The sequence below is a fragment of the Varanus komodoensis genome, unplaced genomic scaffold (assembly GCF_004798865.1).
Source record: "Varanus komodoensis strain SLA01 unplaced genomic scaffold, ASM479886v1 scaffold30, whole genome shotgun sequence".
Lineage (NCBI taxonomy): Eukaryota > Metazoa > Chordata > Lepidosauria > Squamata > Varanidae > Varanus > Varanus komodoensis.
In genome coordinates this window covers 10,732,588-10,759,489 of record NW_025335762.1, presented here as the reverse complement: position 1 = coordinate 10,759,489, position 26,902 = coordinate 10,732,588, and the positions used below count along the sequence as shown (strand labels likewise).

The following is a 26,902-nucleotide window of genomic DNA, read 5'->3' as shown; positions in this document are numbered from 1 at the left end:
CCGTCTGTACCCTATGCGTGCTCAAGTGTACACCTAGAACAGAAACTGTAGCTGCCTCTTGTCAGTCGCATAAACTAAAAGATGCATGAACACTCTTTATCTCACATTTACTTGTCATTTACTTAAAAAGCATATATCCAGACTGTTTTTTCATACTGCATTTTTAAAGTTTCAGTCTTTGTAAACCACCCAGAGAGCTTTGGCTACTGGGAGACATAGAAATGTAATAAACAAACCCAACAATGATCAAATGAGGCAATTTACTTAGAATAATTTCAATAACACACACACACACCCAAACCAACACAATGAGGCAGTGCTTATCTCTGCAGCCCCAGGGCAACTCAATACTTTCCATTTGTCTCTCAGGATTTCTCTGCAGCAGGAACCAGAAAACTTTTTCAACCTCAGGACCAAGTTCCCCTTTGAAGAAGGCCCTACAAGGCCACATTCCAGTGGTGGCCAGGGCAAAAGGAAAGGGGGCAAGACCTAAACCACAAAACACGCCAGCACATTGTAGTTTAAAGCTCCTGATGCTAGTGATGAAGTCTTGGGCATTCTGAACTTTTAGCATGGGGGGAATGCACAAAAGAAGGGGACCATCAATTGATCCATGCTCAGGAGAAAGGGGCTGGGTCAAGGAAGGGGGTACGGCCACTTGGGGGAACCTGGAAAGCCAGATGGAAACCCCAGGAGGGCCTGTGCTTGTCCAACCATGTTCGATCACATAGAAGAGAACACATGCCTCTGGATCAGCTGTAGTGGAGTAGAAACACTTGCCGCTGTACCCAAGTGAGCTCTCCATCCTCAGAAGACTTCAAGGGCAGAATCCTGTCCACTGTGTCCTCACCACTCAGAGCCCCTCAACGCAAAAACATTGCTGAAGTCGGCATGGGGGAGGCCCAACAGAGGCAATCCTTGGCCTCCCATCTGCCAATCTCCTTTACGTGGGTCTTTCTCCTGTGTGTGTGGATGGGGGAGCGGGGGCAGAGAGGAAGCATCTTAGAGTGAATCATACCCTAGCATCTCCAGTCTCCACTGCTCCCTGCCCACCTTTGGCATTGAGTTAATTCTGTAAAAGAAATGAACTGAATTTGATCTCTCACACCTCCCCACTACTGGAACCTTTGCTGAATGTTGTCTCAGTGTTCTGACACCTCACGCAGCCAGTGAGGTAGGTTCTCCTCTATTACAGTGGACAGGACTCTTAGAAGTCCTTCATCTGATTTCATCTGCAAAGCTGGGGAGGATCTGCGAGGGAGATAATGAGGATGATAGCAAGCGCAGGTCTTTGGGGCTGCAGGAAGGTGGCTATGGGAATGACTGTCCTTCTCATGGATGAGTGGTCTGATCCTCTTCTTGCTGGAGTCTTCCTCTATCTTGAAAAGGTGGAGGAGCAAAGGTCATGGCACCTGGTAGGCTTGGAGGAATCCATTAAGTTCTTTTTGTGAGACTACCATGAAGTTCAGTTTCTACATCCATTGGTAGTTTGCCTGCACAGATTCCTCCTACTAAATACCGCATGTATTTCTTAATGTATGCCCTTTCCCCATGGTACATAGTGATTTTGTGTGATTTCCCTTAAATCTGCATTTGTGTGTACTTTTTCTAAATTGCGTGCATCTTGTGTACACTTTAATTGACTAACTTGATTGCAATGATTAGGACTGTGTATCAAGATGTGAACCAAATGAAATTAGCACCCATCCCTAGTGCTTATAATTTCAGTCTAAGGCTATTTTTCATGTTTTATTTTGTTTCCCCGGGCTTTTAAACATTACTAACTTTGTAAAAGCAAACAAACAAATTAAGCTGCTTTAATTTTTATTCGATGCTGGGATATTTGGTTTTGCAGCAATATTCTTTTATTATTCTTATTCTTATGGAAGTCACCCTGGGAATGTTTATTGACTATTGGAAGGCTGACTATAAATGCACAAAATAACTAGGATAAATTCTTGACTAAGTGTAACTTTATGTTAAAGGCAGACCCACATTGAGAGCATTCCAGTAGCCCAACTAGAATGTGATAAAGAAATGTGATTTAAATAAAATATAGGTATAAATATATATCAAATAAATGCACACTTAAATAATAAATCAACCCTGATGCTTGTGGTTTCTACTTTTGATACCCATTCTGACTATTTTATTTTATAGCTGGTTCTTAAAGGGTTTTTGCAAGCTACCAAAGCTTGGAAAGTACCCAAAGAGGAGTTCTTTACAGCCAGCAAGCCAATGCTTTGATCAATCATTAGCATCAACATTCTAGTTTAATTAAGTCCAAAGTAAGTAGAGAGCTGGTGGCTAAGCAGAATGGCTTCATGACAGCCACTGTGTTAACCGGTGACAATAGCCGTTGTGTTAAAATGAATTAGTGCTCACTTTACATTCCTCTCATCTTTTTAAAAGCTTCAAAATCTCTTGCATTACACAGACCTCTGGTCACTTGGCTGTGAAATGCATTCAGTCTGTAGCAATAGAGGTAATACAATTGCTTCAATTCCTGTTTAGAATTTCCAAACGCCCCTTGGTGATTCATTAGCCTTGTCCATACCAGCAACAATAAGGACAACAAGGTATTTTTGCCATGAATTTTTGGGGAGTTTAGCATGAGTTACTTCTCTCTTTTATTTTCTCAGCTATTTAAAAAGAAAAAAGAGGTGGTTTTATTTTACCCTGAAGTTTTCAGCCCAGTTCCTTCATGCTGCAGCGCAGAGCTGTTACTTCTGACATGAAACCTATTGTTTTCTCCCAGGATTATAACTTGCTAGGTTTTCAGGAGTACCACTCAGTATTAACATGGTGCAACCCTACACATGTTTAGACCAAAACATAGTCTTGCTAGTCTCAGCTTTCCTTGACCAGTCTGTACAGATTGCATCCTAATTCTATATTGTCATGCATCTAAGACCCCTTGATAATTGTCAAGCAAGTAGATTATTTGATTTTTTTGAAAACTGTAGCAAGGAAATCATGCCTTATAAGACCACTACGAACTGCTATATACATCCTGCTTAGCTATTTAGATGGATTGGTGGAAAAGGTGCATCATGCAACTATTATACATGCATTAAGAGCTGCTGCTAAGGCTGCCATAGCCTGAAGAAGCCCATCACTTCCTGCCCTTATGAGTTTTATTTGTAGGGTTTGGAATGTGGCTGTTATGCATGAAATGACATATTTCGCATAAGCCAGAGAGAGAGGAACACACTTTTTTTTTAGAAACTGACAACTTTTATTATGATTTGGAACAATTATGTGAAATGCATTATGCTTTATTTTCTATGATTTGATGGACTGGTATGTCTACTCTGAAGTAACTCCTATTGTGTTGATGGGCTAGTCCCAAGTAATAGTTCCATTCTATAGATATATACTTAGAAGTAATCCCTGTTGTTTTCAATAGTGCTTACTCCCAGGCAAGTATGTGTATATTTATCCTAAACCTGGTGTTAATATTTCAAATATGTCAGTTGATGTATATTGTTTTCATAAATTGATGTGATATGCTAATATCAGATTTTTTTAAAAAAATATGCAAGCATTTTTAAATAACATAGTTCAAATAGAAATTAGCAATGTTTAATCTATAGCTGCATTTGTGATAGAGATATTTGTAATGGGCATATTATTATAGTTATGTATTTTCTATTATTGTCTGTTATTCATCATTAAAATCTGAGGTTTTCCTTCTTGGTTTCCTTTCATTCCTTCCAGTCATTAAAGATTCCCACTAAGATCAATGAGTTATAGCAGTGATGGGGAATATGTAACTCTGTCACTGCTGTTAAACTAGCGAGCATATTGGCAAGGGATTACAGGAGTTACAGTCCAACATCTGAGGAATCCCATGTTCCCCATCTCTGAATTACAAAAATCTCAGCTGACTGATAATAGGAATTTTAGGTTGAAATCCCATGTATGCTTACCTAGAACCAAGTCACATATGGTCGGACTTCTGTATCAAGTACAGGATTGCAATGTTATCTGATTTATTACATGACATGTATTTATATATAAATAAAACAATAATTATGAAACTTTTTTTGTTTTGCTGGAGGATGAACCCTTGCACTCCAGGAAATAGTCATGGAAGAGGGATTCCCTTCTAACAGGAAGAGAAAGAATGCCTCTTCTGAGTCGATGCTTGTTTTAATAGTATAACAGCATAACTCTGTTTTTCAGCTTCTCTGCACTTTCCCAGAAAAGCATCAAATAGATACCAGTTGCAAATTAACTACATTGCACATCTGTTATATATTAGGTCATAAACTGGGTGCTGGAATATGCTCAAATCAAAATGTAATTTTGATTGGCTGTGCTTATACACGTATCAGGAACACTGTATGTCTCCATGTCCTAAACTTATTTCTTTGTTTTTATCTACCAAAATCACATGCATTTGGTCTGATCTAGTAGGGCTCTTCTTCTGTCCCTAACGTCCCTTGACTGATTGTTAACCAGAACAATCAATCGAGTAAATATTTATTTATTTATTTATTTATTTATTAAAACATTTTTATGCCGCCCCATTCACCGAAGCCTCGGTGCGGCTTACAACAATAAGTTAAAATAATTATAATATCAATCAAAAATATAAACATTAAATTAAAAATACAAAAATGCAGTATAAAATAAGCCGCCCTGGCCAGATAAAATCCAATAATATTAACAGTTAAAATGCCGCTTGAATAAAAAGGTCTTCGCCTGGCGCCGAAAAACAAATAACGACGGCGCCAGGCGGACCTCTCTGGGGAGCGCGTTCCATAACTTAGGCGCCCTAGTAAAGCATCATTATTTCCAGCCCTAGTAAAGCATCATTAAATGTATTGCCCATCTAGTAGACCCAGGTAATGTGATAAAGACCAGCATATCAGAGATTCCAGTTCTAGGTACCCCGTTCACTGATCCCCTTTACCAATGGAATTCCTCTGCATTCCTCATATGAAGTGACCAAAAGAGGAACCAGGAAGACTGACTGGGTCGAATCCAGGCTTAGTCATGGCTGGTGCTGCTTGGTGCAGGTTTCTTGTGACTGTTGGCGTGAGCAAAGCCGCATGTATTTGTCTCAACTATACGGTACAGTTACAGGACTCATATCAATATCAATCAATATCAGCATTTGGCATTCATCTATGGAATGTCCTGCCACAAAATATGACAATGACTGCTTCTCTTAGATGACCTGAAAGGAAACTGGACCAACTCAGGAAGGAGTGATGCATCCATGGCAGTTCATCCGAATGGCCTTAGAGCCCCCGTGTCAGGAGGCCATATGTCACTGAACACCAGCAGCTGGTGGGAGTGGTTAAACTTGCAAGTAACTATGCATAGAATTGATCCCTGACTGAGGCAAATGGGCAGATCTGCCCCTGAACCAGTCTGCTCCTCTCCAAGGTGACCTCTTGGTTCCTTCCAGCTCAGAGTAGATCTGTGTTTCAATTCCTTAGAACCGTTGGAAAGGCCCTTTCCCTCGTTCACATTCCTTCTCCTCATTCTCTGAATTCTGCAAGACAGACTTAGGAGGTTGTTGGTGTAGCTTGAAAACTGACCTGACCTCTGACTGCTTGCTGCAAAATACATGAAGGGCATTTAAACCTCAAAGTCTACTTCTCAAGCATGGAATCCTGCTTCATTGCCAAGAAACCTTATCCAGATACATTACCTACTTGAAGTATCTGCAGAGGGAACTTGTTCTATATCTCTCTTACAAACTGGGCACTACCGTCCATTAACAGCAGACTGTATTAGATGTGCGGATCATTGCATGCATTCTGAGGCATGATAATAGTTTAGCATATGCACCCAAAAATGAGTGTACCTAACCTGTGCTGGTTTTACAATAAGTTCTGTCAGGAATTCCATATATGTTCCTGGCTGAGGGCAGGGACATGAAATAGATATCAGTGTTCATTATGTATCTGACAGGAAGGTGTGGGGAGTGGAGGAGAATAGCAAAGGGAAAAATGCTACTGCTCGAGAAAACAGCCAGCACAGTTAATATTTCATGGCATTGCAAGTCAAGCTGGTATAGAGTGTTCGGACTGTGACCAGGAAGATCCAGGTTCAAATTCTGGCTGAGCAGAGGCATGCTGCTAACTTACTTCTCACACCCCCAAGGGAAGTCCAAAAATACAGGCAGCTCTTTCAATTCATATCAGCCAACCAGTTCTAGCCACCAGGAATAACCCCATCTGCTATAAAGCTAATGGTCTTGATTGCCCATTCAAGACTAATCAATTCCAAACTAATTTTCATTTCAACAGTGACAGCTCATGACAAAATATTGTTGGGAAAATTGGTTTGCCCAGCTTTACTGTGGGGATTACAGATGAACTCAGAGTGAACAGAGAAGTTGGAAGATGATGGCAGGTTATGTCATCCAGGATAATCAAATAGTCCTAAAGCATTTGTCCTGTGAGCTATGACTCCACTATAACACTGTTGCTCATTTATGGAGCTCACTCATTCTTCTTGATTCAGCCTCACCCAAACCACAGGGTTGTCCTGAAGTTTAAGAAAGATGCAGCTTCCATTCAACAGGGAGCAAGCCAGTAGCTTTCCTGGGCATTTTTAATACTTTTTTTCTTTCTAAACATGCATAGGTCTGTATTCTTAGTTTCTTTCCATATTCTTAGAAAAGGCTTTGTTAGATAATGTAGCAGATACCCCTGGGTGGGGATGAAAGCAATCAAAAGTAAAGGCTTCTTCTCATGGATCCCATGTATCATCATGGACCTACGTTTCCAAAATCCTTTCTAAAGATATGTGCATCAACCCTTGGAGAAAGACAAGAACTGCCATGTGCTAAAAACAGAGCAGGAAACCCCAGAACAGTCAGGTAGAGACCATGGTCAGCATTGCTTTCAGAGAGTTCAGACAGTACGTATAGTGGACGTTATCTATATTTGATGCTCATGCTTCCATGTCTCAGGGGTGGCAGTAGCTATCCAGATGTGTTGGACTTCAGTTCCCAAAAGCCTCTGCTAAGCTGGACAATGATCAGGAACGCTGGGAGTTGAAGTCCAAAACATCTGGAGGTACTTTCTGCCCACTCCTGCCTTATTAGGTGCAGAAACATTGTCTTTCATGTTCTGCTATGCTTGCAAGTGACCAGTGGTGTCTCCACCCAAAAGCATTGATCCTCTTTGCCTTCTCAACTTTTCGCTTCCCTTGTCCTCCTCTTCTTCTTCTCAACAGATGACTGCCACAGCTCAACAGCCAGCGAAAGCACAACCCGTCCACATCACTACGCCCTCGGCAGCAGCCAGCACCCCGATCCCCAGCACTCCCATCGACCCTCAGGCACAGCTGGAGGCTGACAAGCGGGCTGTCTACAGGTACAGAGGGTTTCTGTCTGCCAGGCTGCTCTTTAATGTTGCTTCCCATCCCTGTAGTGGCTTGCTGAAATATTGCTGGAATTTGGCCTGGGGCTAACTTGTCAGGGAGATGCTGCACAGAGGCTGTTTCTTCTCTGTGTCTTTGTCAGTAGGCTGAAAAAGACAGGTTCCAGTGCACATTAGACTCAGCAAGCCTCAAGCTGAAGACTTAAAGAGATTTGCTCTCTCCGTTAGCAAAGAAGTTGTGTTACAGGCAATGGAATGATGATGCAACTATAAATATTCTGGTGTGGGTGGAAATCTTTGGAAATCTTTTCTCTATGATCCAGGTCTTCTTTGTCAGTGAGCATGCATTTGATTCTTCATAGTTGTACACAATCCTTTTTTTCTGCTTTAGGAATATGGCACATGCTGAGTGCTCACATTTGGGTCTAACTCCCAAAGTTAAGCCTAGTAATCATGTGATTTTTAAGGCGCAAACCTTTGGCCAGTAAGTGCTAATCTGGACAACCACAGAAAAATCACACTCTCAGATCCAGGCTCATAATCTTTCTCCATGATCAAAACTGGAACTCTGAGTTGGCGCGTCCTCCCTTTATCCCTGCCACAGGTGCAGAAAGAGCAGAAAGAGAGATGAGCTGCTGAGGCCACAAGGTGGACCTCAGGGTCAGGGCTACTTGAGTATTCCAGGGGTAGGAAGCTAAATAGTAGGCCTCTGCAGTTTGTGCGAATTTCCATGGCATTTCATAAAACAAACGTGCAACTCAAAGCCCATCACAGAGGGAAATCTGTGGAAGCACACCAGCTTGACCCTCTTCTGAGCATTGGATCGAAGCAGGCCAGGAGCCCATCAAGCAAACTCAAATGAGCCAGCATCAGTGTATCCCTACCCCATAGGTTGTGAGCCCCAGCATAGGGACAAGCATGTCACAGAGAGCAATCTCCCCTGATTTGGCCTTGCATGCTCCCTTTCAGCACTGTTGTATTCCACACTTTAAAAGAGTGTCCTTTTAAATGCACACATTTTAAAATATACTTTAGTTAAGGGAGACAAGGTGCACATCTTTTAAAAATATGATTTTTTCTGGTTCAAGGAGGTTGAAAAAAAAGGAATAGGATCAAGCCAAATCAAGCTTTGAAGTAAACGCCAGAGAATTGTGGTGAGCTTGAGTATCCCTGCTTCTCCCAGCACTAATACTGGATATAAAAGGGATTGCTCATGGCTTCTGTCCAGTGCTGTGTGAGCAGTTGGGGTCACTGGTACTCATGCTCAGAGACTGCAGAGAATCCAGCAAATGCCTCAGTGTGTGAGGACATCAATATTCCTAATAGAAATTGACAATGCCATGTTAAGTACCATCACACATTGCTCTGTAAATGAGCTTTATGAGCGAGACAGCCCAGATTCTGGAATCTTTTGTGATATTTTGATTTCACACTTCTAATGCTGTGTATTAGCAGATTTATGTTTTGTACATGCAAAGAAAGGAGCCAGAGAAAAGGAAGCGTGGGCTTTTTATGTAGGATAAGAAGTGAAGGGAGCCAGGAAGAAGAATGTTTGAATTGAAGGCTTGGATATCATACTGAGTGCCTAGAGGGCTTTTTTTTTTTTTGGTATGTTTTTTTTAATTAAAATTTCTTGCCTCTGGGTAGCATGACAGTTCAAAACCGCATTGGGGATTTTTCATTTCATGTCAATAAATTTAACAAGGCCCCATTCAATTCAAATTAATGCTTAAGCTGTAGCTTTTACAGGCTCCTCTCAGAGAGCACAGATAAAAAGAAATATATATATATGGTTCTTGGTTTTTTCTCCCACACCTGCATACAGCTGCACCAAAACCCAGTCTATATTACTACCTACAGTTTTGCCTGGCTGCAGGGTAGTACCAAGAGGAGAACAGAGAAAGGTCTGTGATGTTCAGCCTACTTTTTTTGTGATGACCGATATGTTAATAGAAAATATCCTTTTCCTGCATTCTGAAACTTGGGAATGAGGTGTCTGGTTCTAATTGGATCATGTGGGAGTTTCTCTTTTGCCAGCTGACCACACAATACAATTCTGAAGAGGCTCTGTGTACAGAATGGTACCTGAATGCACTTATTTTATTCTTTTTTCCCCATCCCTGTTCCCCACTGGAACATGTTCAGATTAAATTGCAAATCCACAAGTAGGACCTGCACAGTCTTGTCTTGTTTCATTTTTGTACAGGGCTTGGAAATTTCAGATACTTTTTTCACCCTCATCATCCTCATCCATCTGTTCATTCTGTCAGTGCTACTGTGGGATCGTCAATGAGATTTGGGAGTAAGGAGAGGATGAGCAAATATAATGGGGAGAAATTTTATTTTATTTTATACTGTATTGTTGTATTTTAATTTAATATTTATATTTTTAATTTATATTATAATTATTTTAACTTGTGAGCCGCCCCGAGGCTTCGGCGAATGGGGCAGCATAAAAATGTTTAAATAAATAAATAAATAAATAAATAAATAATTGAGGGAGAAAGTTTGTTACTTTTAAGCAGAAAAACCTAGTGCCTTTTTAAAATTTAAACTGCTTCATAACTTCTGAAATCCTGACATCTCCACATGGTTTACATCAAAATATATAGAACTAAATATGAAAAATAATGTAAAAACAATAGAAAATAATGAAGATGTTAAAACACAACTTCAGAGGAGAGCAGAGCATATTTGGCTGAAAGCCAGGGAAAGCCTGGCTTTAATCATAGTAATTCAATACTAATAGTATCAGCAACAACAATTGTATGATGATGATGTTATAGCTGGTATTAAGGATCAAAAACGATTCGTTCATTACATTGTTAAACTGCCCAACAGCTAAAGTGCTGTGGGCATTTCATAACATACTCTTAACAGATGGGACATGCAAATGTATACTGGTGATGCTTAATATTTTTAAAGAAATCATGCCTCGGATCTTTCTTGTTCTCTGTTTCTCTTTCATTTTCTCTCCAGTTTTGACTTGGGATGTCCATGCCTGGGTGAGGGAGCAGCAAAACTCCTTACTAGTGCACCTCATGCCCATCTCCTGCTTTGTTCATGATACTTACTGAGTTGGCCTTTGATCCTCTCCTTCCACTTTTCCCATCTGAAATACATTAGTTGCTATGGAAATTATTAGGGGAGGGCCCATCCAATTCCCAAATGCAAGGTAAAGGCAGTGTAATAACTGGTGCCTTGGTCTGGAAAGTGCTCTGGATTACTTAAGGCCATTACGAATGCTTGTGTGCAATTTGTGTGCAGCACTCTCAAAGCTGCATTCCAGAGGTGTATTTGCATGTATGGCTTCTGATGCAGCTTAGGATGGAGAGCAATGCACGGTACAGGGAGATGCACCTGAGGAGGAGGAGGAGGAGCAGCAGCAGCAGCTTGAATTCTGGCAGCCAAACAGTCCTGTCACCGCTATTCCAAATTCTCAGGGGATGTCTCTCTTCCTGGTACCTGATAGCAGCAAGAACTGGTCAGTGCTGAAACAGAAGACGCCACCCAGTAGAAACCAGGAGTGAGGTGGGGCGAAATATTGGGCAAGCCAAGCTGCCATTTAACAAGATTCCTGTGATGTTGAGGAGGTGCTAGGGTGGGCTGATGTGGAGTGGAGGAAATGTAGATGGCTGTCCCTGTACCTGAGCAGCAGGAATTATGCAATGGGGTTATGCAAGGGGGCGGCATATAAGCTGTCTAAATAAATAAATAAATAAATAAATAAAAAGAATAGCCTCAAACCTCGCCACAGCAGACTGAACCTCTTCAGCAAGGTATATTTTGTTTCAGGGATTCTCCTCCTGCTACCAGCAGAGATGGTGGGAAGTAGCCTCAGCTTTGTTTCTGTGACTGCAAGCAGCATTTCTAGTGTGGATAATACCACCAAAATAAAGTAACAGCAACTGTCTCTTGCACAAACTGCATGCAATCAGCTGGCCACAGAGAGGCAGTGGGATTGCACAAGATCCTTCCGTGCTGTTTTTGACGGGTCTCATGCAGCTGGCAAAAACGTGAATTGGCTCCGACACTAAAGAGCTGGTTGCAAATAACACATTTTATTTCATTTTATGTTTTGTGTTGTTTTGTTTTTTATCTTCAGCAGCTTAATCTATTTCCCCTTAATGGACAGAAGTGTTTTGCTCGTTTGTGTTTTGGCTGTCCTGGAAGTGATGCTGCCTGCGGTAATAACTCATGTGCAGTCAATGCAACATTTAGCGGAACTCCCATTTGTATCCGGAAGCTTTCCTCTGTAGAGTGCTCTTGGTGCTTTCAGTAGCCATCCAAAGAAATGCACTTTCTGATGGATTTATGGTTACTGCTGAAATTTAAAACATATTCAGTTGCATTGGGATCATTTTCTGTTTTACTTTAATATCTAGTAAAAGCAGCTTTTTTTCTTGGAGACAATAGAATCAAATGTTTCCATTGGGAGACTTTGACTCAAAGCTAAAGAAGAGTTTTGTGGATGATCCTTTCTAAGGCTGTACCAAACTGAAGCTTATCGATGCTTGAGAGAGATGACAGGGTTGAAACCAAAGGATATTTCCATATTGCTCAAATTTGGGAAAGTTTCATTCATTCACCCATTTATTCTGTTTCTGTACTGCCCGACAGAAAAGGTCTTGGCTGTTTATAGAGACTGGAACCCTAAAAATACAATAATTTTAAAAAATGCAAATATATGCATCTTAAACAATCCACAAAAACCCGAATACCATTTTGAAGCCTTATTAAACCTGGCTTTTGCACAGAAGAAGTGAAAGCAAGCCACCAGAAAGGAATCAAGCCCTGTTGAGTGACCCTTTAAACATCAAAAGCCCTCTGGAGGAAAAATGGAATGTTCATCCAGGCCTCCCGATGAATCCCGATACACATAAGCTGCTTTTCTCCTCTGTCCCACCCCGTTCCTTCTCTTACTCCTCCATCTTTTCTTATCCACTGGACAACTATAGCAGCATTTCTGTAAAACAGTGGAAGAAGTGTTTTGATTCTGCAGTGTGTCTTTCTGCCTGCGATCATGGAGATATGTCACAGCTCCCATCATCGCTGTTGGTTACTAACAATGGTGTGGAAAGGGAACATTTAGCCCAAGGGAGGTTGCACAAGCAGGACAAGAGGCCTGATCTAGGGGCACCGATCTCTTGGCCTTATTCTCTCCCCACAGGTGTTCCACTTTTCAGGTGCTTCTACTTGACTCCTTATGACATCTTTAATCCAAAGACGTGGCCCACTGGTGCCATCTCTTGCACAAGAAGAAGCGTGAGACCTGCTGTTGCCATCTTCAACACTGCATTGCCACCTTGGGCACCATTTTATTGGGACAGTGGCATAGAAATCAATGAAATGTCAAATTTCGCCCTTATGCCATAATGTGGCCCCTTGGACATTCCTGCACACAGCTCTGGCCGTTCTTTTCCTTCCCTCTGTATTGCCTTGGATTTTCCTCCCACATTCCTGCCAGGGCATCACCTTCTCCTCTAAACTACAGAGAGGAGTCCTGTTCCTCCTTCATTCAACAGGAAGTGAAGTATTTAAATTTTGGACTATACTTCCATACAAGAAGCCCAAAGTGATTGCTTGAAAAAGAGGAGGTGAAAAAGGTTCATCAAAGAAGTGCAACAGAACAGTGATTGATGATTCGGAAGATGCTTGGTGTAAAGGAGGAGGAGGAGGAAGGAGAGGGCACTGTGAAAGGAGTTAAATTGATTCTGCTGATCCAAGAGTAGGCCATGCAGCCTACTGGAATGGGTCATTGCCACCATTTGGACTTCAAAGTTTCCATCAGCTGAATGGAATAAATATCCTGAATATTCATTTTTTCTGGATATTACAAGTGATAATCGATGACTCATCTAATGCTAAACTTTGAATGCTAAATAGAAATAAATAAAAACATACAAATACATATTAATGTTAAATCTTAAAATATCCAGACCTATCTGGATTTGCTAGGGATCCAATGTGAGAGCTTCTACATGCAAAGCAGGTGCTCTGTCACCCAGTGGCTAATTCCTACCCTCATAGTATCTCTATCCAGTTCATTTTCTAGGCAATCAAAACTGTGTTGTCTCCAAAATATTGTTGATTGCAGCTCAGAGAGTTTTAGGCCAGTTCTCTTGAGGCTTCCTGAGGAGATTCACCCTAAAAAACATTTCAGAACATTCTAGAAAGATGCTGTGGCTCTTACACAGGCATGTATGTCTGGTAATAAAGGCGGAGGGAAATAATGACCTAGAAATAAAATTCCAGCTTTTAACAGATTGATCCAGGACAAAAGGATATAGCCAGTCCTCTGTATGACAGAATTTCTAGAAATAAAAAATAGGATGTAGGATCATTTGGGATTAGAATATTTAATATTCTAGTCACCACTGGGCTTAATGAAGACAATGGGCTGGATCTGGACCAAAATTATTCATTCTTATTCCCATTGTAATGACTAACTTAAATCATGACTAATTCAACATGTTTGATTTCAATGGTAGCTGAGTGCCACTAACTTGGCCAGGATTCAGAACACTGACTTTCCGTGTGTGTGTGTGTGTGTGTGTGTGTGTTGCACAGTCTCTGTGCCAGATTGGACTAAAGTATTATTGATGCATGCCCCAATAGCCTTAAAAACTGTGAATTCTTGAGTACCTAACATACTGCAGTTGTCTCTGTGTAAGCTGGGCAGCCTTGATCAGTCTTGGAAAGGGGGGATTATTCGCATTCCCTTCCCCTCTCCCCCACTCCTGCCATCATGGAAAAAAAGTCAAGCAAGATAAATTTAAGAGCCAATGAAAAAAAGAGAAGCTGCTGCTGGGATAATTACCTGACCTAAACAACAGCCATCAAATCTAGAGCTGAAGGGGGAATTCTGCCAGATCCAGGTGGGGCATATCGAATCAAGGCCATGGGGCTTCGTGTGTGCAATATTCCCCGTGCTGCTAGAGAGCTCAGCATCAGTGCATCACTGTCAACCCCAAGCATTCCGCAGCCTCTCAGAGACCGGCGGACTAAGGCATGCCCCCAGCATGCAAGCTAAGGGGTGTTTTCCCACTAAGGAACAGTCTGAACTATAAAATTGACTTAAATTGCCTTGGTTGGTGCCGTCCCCCTGCCACCCACACACACACACACAATATGACTGTACCTGTGACATTTTCTTTGCAAAGTGGAGGGTACTGGTAAATAGCAGTGTGTCCAAGTACAAAAAGGTAACAATCAGGCCAAGCTTTGAAAAGGAGCACTGATTCCGATGATGCAGCCTGATGGCTACAGTTCAGGTCTAGACATGCCCCCTGGAGAGGCCTCACTGAGTTCAGTGGGGCTTATTCTGGTGAGTGGGTATGGGATTGCAGCTTAAAGGCTCTTCCCCAAATGGGGTTGGTTCCGGATTTAGCCATACTAAGTACAGATCCATTGAAATCAATGGACTTAGTGTTAGTCATGACTAATGTGAACACCACGGGTGCCAGTGGGTCAGCTCTAAGTAGGAAGCCAACCCGGGGGCTTGGTATGGAATGGCTGCAACAGCAGCATGGTTGGGCTGAGGGCCGTGCCCATTGAAAGGGCCCCCAGAATGGTTCCTTGTATTCGCCATTAAAACCTCTTTGTTCACCTGTCTTTGGCCCTGTCAGCATTGATGGTGAGAAGCAGAAGCAACTGATGCAGCTGCTTACATGCGTACTAAGAATTTGTGGAATTTATTGGCCTGTCGGGCAAAGATGCGATAGAGGATGAGGAGGAGAAGCAGCTGGTGGGAATAGCACTGCTATTAGTGAGTGGGACGTCTGACCAGATGGAGGGAATTTGGCCTGTTCTGGAAGGAGTTGCATTCCCACAAAAAGCAACAGGCGCATCTCTGAGGGGCTGTACTTGATCCATCTTTGGCACTTGATGCTAAGGTGGCATTGGTGCCATGGAGATTTTCTCCCAGCTACACCCATCTCTGGTCAGGGATAGCCTGGTTTCAGTAATCTATGCTCTGGTGATCTGTAAATTAGCTTACTGCAATGCACTGTACATGGGGCTGCCCTTGAAGACTGTCCAGAAACTAGCTTGTCCATAATGCTGTAGCTAGACTAGTAACTGAGGTCAGAAAGTCTAAACACCAATTTCAGCCCACTTACACTGGCTGCCAAGCTCAGTTCAAGGTGCTCCTTTTAATCAATAAGGTCCTTTGCAGCTTAGGATTGCAACGCTTGATGGAAAACTTTTCCCAGCCTCTGTCTGCCCAGACATGGTCTGCAGCTGGGTCCTTCTTCTCACTGCCACCTCCAAGCAAGGCTTGGAAGGAGGCTGTAAGGGAGCGGGCATTCTCCAGGTGGCCCCCACTGTGGAATCATCTCCCTGCTGAGGCCCACCTACTGCCTATATTGTCATCTTTTCAGCATCAGGTTAAAACTGCCCTCTGCTGGCATGTATCAGTTGTTATAATCCATTCTAGCTTTATTGAAATTACTTTAGATGTTTAAACTGTTTCAAACTTTGTGTATTGTAATTTTGCACTGTGTTTTACTGTATCTGTATTTTTATTGTATGAGATTATGAGAGCCAGTGTGGTGTAGTAAGAGCATGGGACTGGGACTCGGACGATCTGGGTTCTAGTCCCCGCTCAGCCATGGAGCCAACTGGGTGACTTTGGGCCAGTTACAGACTCTCAGCCCAACCTACCTCACAGGATTGTTGTTGTGGGGATAAGATGGAGGAGGAAAATGATGTAAGCTGCTTGAGCCCTTTGTAGGAACAAGGCAGGATATAAATTAAAAAATAAATAAAATAAATAAAATTGTATCCACTTTTATTGCTGTACTTTGATAGATTGTTGTGAACCACCCAGAGCGTTTTGACTCTTGGATGGTATAGAAATAATATTAACATTAACACTAATACTAGAGATGGTGATGATGGTGAAAAGTGAAGGGATGGATGGATGATGTCTTGCAGTAGGGCAGTCAAAAAGCTGAACCTTCTTTCACTCTCCTTTTGCAAGGCATCTGCCTGATGAGTGTTCCCAGGTACAGATTTTAGCATGTCATACTCCCTGCTTCCTTTGCGCAGTTGTATCTTCCACTTGTATCCCTCATGGTTTTCATGCCATTCCCTCCATATTTTTTCTTAGCTTTTTCAGCACAGAAAATTTACTAAGGAAAAAAAATTGGAATTTCTGAACTCGTTTCTTTGTAGAGCTAGGAGCCCTCTACCTGGAAACATCTGCTGTCATCATGAAATTCTCACGCTTCTTTTTCTATTTGATGATTCTTCTTTCTTTTTTTCAGATGTTGATTCTTTCTTTCACCTTCTCCCTGTCTCTGTCTCTTTCTCTCTCTCAGTCTTGGGAGTGGAACAATAACACAATCACCACAGATATAGACCATCTTAATGTTTCTCTTCCATCTCATTAAAGAGGTGTGATTTTGATGTATTGGGCAGGTGAACTGTTATCCCTAACACACCTTCACTAGTACCTTTCTGGGTAGCATCATAGCATCAGCAAATGTATTTATTTATTTGTTTGTTCTCTTTTTAATTGTACTAAAATGCTTTATCAGGTTTTTTTTAAATAGACAGTTGTAATTAAATGAGTGCTATATCACTAAATAAAAAAAAAACATTTGTTTGTTTTTAATTCTGCTGCTTTGGTGTTGCCTCTATTCCCCCCATTTTAGGTGCTGTGTTTATAAGGAAATGGTTTACAACATTTAAAGTGTGTTTTTAAAAGAACATGTAAACATCTTCCATAGTCAGTGCTAATACTGCACAAATGGGCTCTTATAATTATCCATCTTATGTGTAGGCAGAGAATTTGGGTAGGGGAGTAGAATTTCTCCCCTGATTGATGGGGATGGGGCTTACCATTAGTCATGACAGAAGGACAAATACAGTGGTACCTCAGCTCACGAACGCCTCCGTTCATGACCAAATCAGGTCGCGAACAGAAATTTCAGGAAAAAATTGCCTCAGGTCACGAACTCCGCATCGGGTGGCGATCATGGTCATGCTCAGGGGCGGGGGGCGGGGGGGATGGCCACGATCTTTGTTGTTCTTTGTCACTTTGTTTCAAATTTTTGTGATTAAAAAAATGGTTACAGAACAGATTAACCTTATTTACATTGAAACTTATGGGGAAATTTGACTTGGGTCACGATCAATTTGGGTCGCGACCAGAGTAGTGGAACAGATTAAGTTCACGAGCCAAGGTACCACTGTACTGTTTTTCCTAAAAGCTGCTGAACTTGTCTTGGCCTCCTTGTTCCCATTTTGCATCATCCACAATGCCCCGATATTAAAGGCATTGTTGGGGTGAGGTGAGAAAACAGCAACACCACTGCAAAAGAAAAAAAAGTAGAATATTTGAATAATGTTTTGCCAAGATAATTGAAATTCTTTTTCTCAAGGATGGAGGTAGAGAAAAAGAATCATCTCCATAATTTTCCTAGATAAATATCTTCTGACCAATTCCACCACAGTGCTTTCCTTTTCTTTAGAGGCTCCCTTAACTCTTCCTTCCAAGCATTCAGAAAGACCATTTGAACTGTTTTGTTTGAGCAAAGCTTTTATGCTGTCCCATCCCCAGAGTTTGGTCTGTGCTGCTGCTTCATTTAAGGAAGAGAATGATCCTAAGGCTCCTTAGATAGTGTGTCTGAAGACACCACTCCAGCCTTGGAGATGGAATTGGAGTTCCCCCCATGGCCTCAGAGCTGATGGGAACAGAATCATGCCAGTAATCTTTGAGGTTGAGAAATCACTCACCTGGGGGTGCAGGGAAGCACAAGGAAATGCCAGGAGAGGAGCTAATCTGAAGCTGTTCCCCCGTCGCTTTGAAAATAGCTATCTAGTGAAAATGCAGAGTATGGGGAACCAGGAGGTGAAGATCACCTCTGTTGCTCTTCCTGCTGTGTACTGGATGTCTGTATAGCCTCCAGTTATACGGGAATTACAGATTATGCCTTAGAGCACAGTCTGCTGGGGACACCCATAACCCCTGCAGCTTGGAGGATTGTGACAGCAGGAGGGGCTTTGCAAAACAGCCAGCCCAATTACCTAAGCGGGGTGTTTTGGATGTCATATCTTAGTGGAATCAACATATTCCCCTCCATGCTTCTCTTCTCTGAGGTTCCTCTTGTGACCCTATAGAAGCTGCCAGGCGGGTTCTTTCTGTGCTGGCTGTGAGGGGTGGCAGGGGATCCAAGGGCAGATCCCCACAGCTCCAAGGTCAGTGAGCTTTTCTGTCTTAGGAGCTGGGTGATCCCATCAATCCTATGGCCATATGGACACCATGTATAGGCCTTTGGATTGCCCTTTTAGTTATTCATTTTGGAAATGACTTTTAAAGAAATTCTGTGCATTGCATCGAGGTACTGAAAAATAGCATCAACATACTTGCAGAATGAAAGAAAGAAAGAAAGAAAGAAAGAAAGAAAGAAAGAAAGAAAGAAAAGTCTCCTTGTTTTTGCATGCTATCAAATCATCACTGACTTATGGTGACCCTATGAATGAAATTGGAACGTTGTCCATGGGGTCGTGATGGATCAGGCACGACTCTACAGCTAACAACATGGATGAAATCCCTCCAGAAATGCCATGTCCACGACAGCCTTGCTCAGCTCTTCCAATTCAAAGGCTGTGGCTTCCTCAAAGTAGTCAATCCATCTCTTATTTGGTCTTCCTTTCCTCCTTCTGCCTTCAGCTTTCCCTAACACAATCGTCTTCTGTGAATCTTGCCTTCTCATGATGCGTCCAAGTATGGCAGCCTCAGTTTTCTCATTTTTATTTCTAGGGGAAGCTCTGGTTTGAATGTCTTCTTGCAGGGTAGTAATTTTCAGACTTATCAAAGGGGCAGCCATAGTTCAGTAGTAAGGAAAAACCTTTGCATGCAGATGCTGCTAAGTCCAATTCCTGTCATCTCCAGCTAAAAGGATCAGGTACCCCCAGTGCCTCTGCCTGAGGTCTTGCAGGGCTGCTGCAGATCAGAGTTAGCAATACAGGGCTAGATAGACAGTCTGAGCAGGGATACAGCAGCTTCCTACCCCTGATTGGTTGTACTGCTTGATGCAGTGTTTCCAAACATTTCTCTGTGCAAATAAAGTGAATTGTATTACTTTATAGTGTGGGAAGGAGCTGCCTGAATGCGCCTTACCTCTTGCACCAGGCTGTAATAAACAAGCAGCACAGAGCTGAATGCCTGTAGATCTGGGAGAGAGGATAGGCAGAGAGAGTTATGCCTCCGAAATGACTGGTAGGTGAAAGGCAACTTCTGGCTTTTGAACTAAATTTCCGAGTTAATGCCCTGCTAAATTATTTTTTCTATGTGTTAGTGTTGGCTGTAAAAGCTGAGCTGCCGAAGTTCCTTGCACTCAGCGGAGGCTTCCAAGGTCGCTCGTGAGGGAAGGCAGGCAGTGCCCAACAGTCAGATAGCAGCACAGTTGGTTGGGTTTGTAATTGAGGTCTGCTTTCCTGGCCAAGGTCACTCTAAAGAAAATGGTTGAGTGGCCGTGAAGTTACTGCTCTGGTTTATAGTGTGTCGGGAGTTTTATCACCCATAAAAAGAACTTTACAAAATTATTTCATCCCCTTTGCTCTGCTTCTGCAAAACATGTTTCCAGAGCCCTGATATTGAGTGACTTGTCTTTTGGTTTCCTCATACAAAACTGGTCCTGCCACACAGCTTTTCTAGAAACTATTGTTTTTCTTCTTGACTTGGACAAAGCCAGAGCAGAAACACTCACTACTTTTTTGTTAAACTTGGAAAGTAGACTGGGTCCCTTTCCCTCCAGAAAAGATGTAATGAATCACTTTCCCCGTGTCATGAGAACTCCTGATTATACAATCATAAAATCATAGAATAGTAGAGTTGGAAGGGGCCATGAAGACCATCAGGTCCAACCCCCTGTTGTTGCAGGACACCATGTTACACCATCCCACTCAGATGGCTGTCCAGTTTCTTCTTGAATGTCCCTAGTATGGGAGAGCCCACCACCTCTCTAGGCAACTGGCTCCACCGTCATATTGCTCTGATGGTGAGGAATCTTTTCCTGATAGTCCAGACTGAATCTGGGTTGTCGCAACTTGAATTGATTACTCTGTGTCCTACACTCTGGCATCAGCAAGAAGAGATCTTGACCTTCCTCCTTGTGACAGCCTTTGAGGCTCTTGTAGAGGGATATCATGTCCTCCCTCAGTCTTCTCTTCTCCAGGCTGAACATGCCTGGTTCTCTCAGTCTCTCCTCATAGGGCAGTGTTTCCAAACCCTGGATCATTTTTGTTGCCCTTCTCTGCACCCTTTCTAATTTTTCTGTTAGGAACTGGTCTTAGGCCAATGGGAAAGGGGAACCACACATCCTCTTTTACAGAGAACAGTCCTCTGCTTTCAGCTATTTTCTATTTCTCACCCTCCCCTGTCTGTTGCCCTGTTTGCTTTCAATTGAAAGATAAAGAACTATACCAGCTGTCAGCACCTGGGCAACAAACTAAACAACCAGATCACAATCTTCCATGCTATACTGAAAAGTCATATATTTCTATGTATTTATTTATGCAGAAGTGCATCTATGCATATCTTCCTTTTGAGTGATGCATTTCCGCTTTTGGGGACAATTTATTTCTTACATTTCTATACTGCTAAATAGCCAAAGCTTTCTGGGCAGTTCACAAAACTTAAAACCATAGGATACCAGGTGGTGAAATACAATCTTACAGTGGCCACCCTATCTTCATAAACAGCCTCCCTAAGAAGTTGCAGCTCCGACATACATGAAACACCAGTCCTGCTTCCTGTTGTCCTAAGAGATGTGCTATCATGGTTGTAATAAAATATGTCCCCATAGCTCTGCCGTAAGTGAATTCTCCCATTGCCTTCTGCATAAGGAGAGCCCTGCTAGATGAGGCCAAGAGTTCATGTAGACCAGCAGGTAGCATAGTGCCATTCAGATTGTAGCCATGGATAGCCTTCTCTGTGAAGTTGTCCGATCCACAGTTCTCTGCAGGACAGAGGAAGCTAGAAGCCATCTAAAGAAAACCCATGCATAGTTCTGCCATTGATGCACTGCTGGTTGGAATCTCTAGAATTGTTCAGTTCTTTCAGACATAGGATCTGTGTCTGTCAGGATCTGAGTGTGAAAGCATTCTGCAGAGAAGATGAACGAGATTGTGCCTGCCTTGCTTCCAGGTACCCTGATGCCTGGAAGCTGCAAGGTTGCAGGGCATAGACTACATCCAGATTCTGCAAGCCAAATCCTAATATTCTGACACTGGGCTTGAATACAGGGGCCCTCAGACCACTAGTTGGTCTTCTCCATCACTGATGGGGCCTATGTGAGCTTCCTTGGGATCAGTAGGGGTCCTTCATGAGGGCAGTGCAGTTTTCATAAGAGCCAATCAGCTGTCCAGCCTTCATCAGAATTGGGTACCCACCATTTTGGCTTTCCCAAAATGCAATCTGCTTTGGGATAATAGCAATTATCAGGCCTTCTGGGCATTGTGGGAAATTTTAAATGGCTGTTCATAGTTTCCTGCCATAGGGGAAGGCAGGTCGAACAACCACCCATGGGTAGTGGGTGCTGACTCAAAAGCAAGACAAATGCAACTCATACTCCCTCATCTTATTGAAGCAGCATATTCCTCCTAGAGACTAAGTGACTAAGGAGTCATACTATCCCTGCAATTTATTCATTATTTAGCATACCATTCTCAGACGTTATTTCACAGTCTATATCCTATCCCTGCACGTCATTTAAAACTTGCAGTTTGTTCTAACATTCAAGGGGTGAACTAGAGGTGACTGGAGTATAAACAAGCCCAGATCTTGCATCCTTTTATCCTGGGATGAAGAATCACTTCAAGTAGTAGCAGCCAGTAAGCCAAATCTGGGCTAACACAAAATATTATTACTAATTCCCAATGATTTGAAAGGAAGGAAGGAGTACTGTCATTTCTGGGAAATGGAGCTCACACAATAAATCCGCAAGGATGGGTGTTGCTCTAATATCCTTGTTTGTGTAAAGCAAAATTTTGTTGTATCGGGATAGCAGATGTTGGGTGAGCATCCTGAGAGGACATTCATTTGTTTAAATGGAGAAACATTTAAATTTTTTTAATGCTTTTAATCACTTGCTGCAATTTTAGAAGGGAATGTATTTCATGGCAACAGACTCTTTGTTGCCTTTATTTTTGGAATGTAGAGAGCGACATTTTCTCATCTGTTGCTTTTTGCAAAAATGCAGGCGGGTTCCCATCTCCCTTCCATACAGCTCTCCTTTTCTCACCCTCCCCTGTCTGAAACCCCCCCCCAACTCTCCCTGCATCTCTCTTTCTCTCTCTACCCTTAAGCCATTCAAAATTTGGAGGAAATAAATCTCTCTACACTAATTCAGGGAAAGTTTGATCCTCGTCAGCGCAGAACAAATAAAAGGGCTGAACTGGCCTGACATTTTACTGCAGAAGAGAGGTCGTTTTCAGCCACTAATAAAAAGGATTTGACACAGGCTAATAAAGAGAAATGAATTCCTCTAATGGCCTAATTTAGCACATTCAGCACTGTTCTGCTTGCAAGTCAGCCAGGAGGGGAATAGCAGAGAGAGAGAGAGAGAGAGAGAGAGAGAGAGAGAGAGAGAGAGAGATTTATTCCCTCCAGTGCTGACCTAGAACTAATATCTAGATCCCCACCTCATGGAAAGCAGGTGGCTTTGTTGAAGAAGGTTATTCTTCACCCATTAAAAATAGTCCAGATGTAAGCTGCAGTTTGAAAGGAAGAGTGCTTTGTCTTTGAAGAACTATGATTGTGATCCATTGCAGCACTTTCAAGATACATATACTTCAATAGGAGGATTAAGCTGGTCTTTGTTACTGGCTGATGGGTAAATCAGAAAGACCAGCTTTTGATTCAAGAACCTTTGCTGCCCATGTACTGGCTTACCTTACAGGACTGTTGTAAAGAATGTCATGAAACCCTTGCTCTTTGAAAAGGAGAAGGAAAAGAAACTAGGGCTCTCCAGGTTTTAATTTAAACAGTGCCTACCAGCCATGTAACCTGTGAAAAAGTGATAACAAGAAGATGGGTCCAAAGCCACACTGTTGACAAAGACTGGTTATGGGAGCACATGATCTCCTTGTTACACAATTAATACTGACTATTTGTCCATTTTTGGGCACAATTCAAAATGTTGGTTATGATCTGTAACTCTTATATGGTTTGGGACCAGCCTTCCTGAAAGACTGTCTTCTCCCATATGAGCCTTGGTGGAAAAGTGAGATGCATATCTAATAAATAAAATGAGTAACTTTGCACATGTACAATGCATCCTCTTATTAATTTCAAACAATCACCAGCATATCTGGGAAGAGCAGAAGGTAGGAGGAGGTCTTCCACACCAGAAGGTGAGACTCAGGACAGTCCAAGTTTCCATAGTTCTTATTTTTCCAAAAGGAAGCCATACTTTCCATAAAGAATACTGAAAGATCAGTGGCAGCCTTGGAAACCGTGTGTATACGGGCATCCTAAAAATCTGCAAAACAATGAGCTATTGGAATACTGTGTCTCTTGCAAGGAGGATTGTTGAAATGTTTTCAGTTTTGCATCAAGCCTGAGCCAGTGTAAGTTTCCCAGGACGGTCTTCGTGCAGTGGCCATGGAAAGTTTGGCCTGAAGATGTCATTGCCGCACTCTACCACGGGCCAGCTTTGGGAAATAGCCAGAAATAGCACCATTATCAAGTGCTGTTGGTGTTACAGCATATTCCAAACAACCCAAGCCCAGTGGAGTCATCATCATCATCAAATACCTCAAAGCATCTCCATCAAACAGCTCTGGCTTGGTTTGCAAGAACTGAGTAACTGACATTAGCTATGTACGGGCATGTTTCCAAGTTTAGCCAGTGTGGTTCTGTTCACATTTTATCCTGACTGCAAGAAAAGACAGCAACATGAATAGTACATTGCCTTGACAAAGAAGTTGTATCTTAAACTTACCTCAAAACATTCAGACACAGAATGCGATGGGGGCTTTTCTTGAGGTTTGCCTGGGCATGAGAGATTTGACGCGGCGGAATAGGGAAGTGGCCAGTACATGCTGGCAGGTTCAAAGTCTCAGTTCCTTGGTCAGCCACAAAGCTCTTTTTGAGGACTTTGGACCAATCATCATCTGCCACCCAAATCTGCTTCATTGGGTAGGGCTGAAGAGCGCACTGGGGATCACAGCTGCCCCCTCCCTGCCCTTACTTTCTTTTGAAGACAGTGTGTAAATGCCATCCATTTCTCAGGAGAAAAAGTATCCTTTCTAATGTATTGTTCTGTTCTTCTATCTGCTTTACATTTCTACCGTTCAGTAATCCTAGATGTCTGCCCAAATATGGAACAAATAAATAAAAATAAATGTCATGATAATACTTAAAATCTATAAAACTGAGAGCAGGAAAAAGCAAAAGCCATTGGTCCATGCCTATACAGAACACACTGAAAAGCAATTGTGTGTGTGTGTGTGTGTGTGTGTGTGTGTGTGAGAGAGAGAGAGAGAGAGAGAGAGAGAGAGAGAGAGAGAGAGAGAGAGAGAATCGAGTCAGTGTCTTCTGCGATGTTTCTTCATTTCTACTTACATTTCATCTTCCATGCGTCTTATGGTGTCCCTCAGTTCTGTCCTCACACTGAACTGCCATGTTGTTCATTGCCCACTTTTTGTGTCAGAAACAAGCAGCTTAAGCTCTCACAGTCACATTCTGTTTGTGGTTGCCTCAGTGAGTGAAATGACCTCCTCAGTGGGAGAAATCAATAACTCAGCCATGGTTTTATAGTGTTTTCTTTCACTTTCCTTAGGAATGTCTGCTGTTTGATGAAGAATGGAAAATCCCATTCATAACAGCTAAAAAAATAGCCCACGCCAGCTGAGACCAGGGTCCTTGTCCCTTTTATGCACAGAGAATGATAATAAATATAAAAGAAAACCTGTGGTATGTGGTACTCTCAGTTATGAGAGTCTACACCGTAATTCTTAATAGATAGGTTTGGTGAGGGCAGTTTTGGTTGTTTTCTTTACCAGTTAATAAGGCTGTATTTGTCAGGAGATTGGATTTGTCAGTGTTCCCATGATGCTTTGCGGATACCACGGCGATATAAGAATTTCACTCTTGCTTGCAAAATATGTGAGCATGCCCTGTTTGAGTCTGTGAGCCACGTCCACCAAAAATTGCTGCCATGTGCTTGTGTTTGATTTCTGTAACTTCCCCAGTTCAGTTTACTGCAAATTTCCTAATTGGCACAAATGTCTTAATTTGTGCTAGTTTCCCCAAGCAGAGTGAAAGCCCCACTTTATTGAGAAAATCTGGAGAAATTTGCAGACATTTTATGCTAAAGTCCAATTTCTCTGTTCATGTGCAGCAAGTAGCAATTGCATTTGTGAACAGGAACAGGAGAGAAAAGCAGCAAGATGACATTCAGAGAATTCTAGCAGTCTCCAGCATTCACCCATCCCTAGCTGATACCCTTAACATTATTGTACATGGAAAGACATTGGACTGCCCAAATTCTTCCTTAAAGACAAAATGTAAAACAGTATGTAAAAGAAATGGTTTGTTTGTTTGTTTGTTTGAAAGGTGTTACTCAGAGATTTTATGTTTCATCCAGTCTTATGGTTTCACCTATGATTCTGTGCATTTGTATAGATGCACATTTAGAAATAATGACTGCCGTTCAAGCAAAAGTGCAAGACGTCCATCTCACCATTGTAGGGAAGGTGGTGAGCAGGTGATTTGTACATGGGGATGAGCAACACGGAGAAATTCAGCTTAGTTGTGCTTGGTGGACTTTTGGCATCTCGTCTACCTTGAAGCCAAAAGTGGGCTGAGTTAGCTTTTTGTAAATAGCTTCTGCTTTTCAAGTGGGCTGTAATTTGCATTTCCTTTTCAGCCAGGCAGATTGGTCTGAGTTTTAAATATCGGAGCAGGTCAGCGCCAGCACTGGGTTGATAAGCCAGACTCTGGGGGACCAAGCCAGACCAATCTGCCAACTGTGAACCCCTCCAACTGGATTCCCCACACATTCCTCCTTATTTGCTGGATCATCCTGCTGTCCAGGTGCAAGTCCAGAGCTCTGGCTGGTTATCATTCTTATCCTGTAGGCTGGACTTGACTTGGAATAGACGGGGCTTGAAAGAGAGGACCCCCCGGCCTGACTGGTCTTTCCCACCTTCTGCTCTCTACAGTGCTTGCCCTCTTTTTGCATGCCTGAGCTGCAGACCAGTCCAAAGAGTTTGCCAGAGGTTTACAATCTGCTCTCTCTTGTGCTCTCGCTCCATCCACCCACTGCATGCACTTCAGTTCTCTCCATAACATTGAAAAGGAATCTGTGCTGTGCGCAAAGGTTGGGGGTGCATTGCTGAACTCCTACCACCTGGCATTACTGCTTGGATTATTAGTTCCTAGTAATTTAGTGCCCTTGTGCAGGGTCGATTTGTGCCTTTCATTTCTAATTGATCTACTGGCTGTTTAAATGGCAGCAGGCATCTGTTGAGAGTGGGAAGGTTCATAAGGCGAAATAATTCATAACACCGTCTGGAATTTGCCTTTCATATCCCTC

At 42.4% G+C, this 26,902-nt stretch overlaps 1 protein-coding gene across 13 annotated transcripts in view; it reads left to right on the top strand.

Annotated features, from left to right (window-relative positions):
- The window catches only part of PKNOX2 (PBX/knotted 1 homeobox 2), a 372,168-nt gene that overhangs the window by 267,439 nt on the left and 77,827 nt on the right, over positions 1-26,902 (top strand). For all 13 annotated transcript variants that reach the window (XM_044437340.1, XM_044437344.1, XM_044437343.1 and 10 more), the window contains one exon: positions 7,204-7,343. In XM_044437340.1, the coding sequence (XP_044293275.1) occupies positions 7,204-7,343 (140 nt within the window). The remainder of the gene's footprint in view (positions 1-7,203; positions 7,344-26,902) is intronic.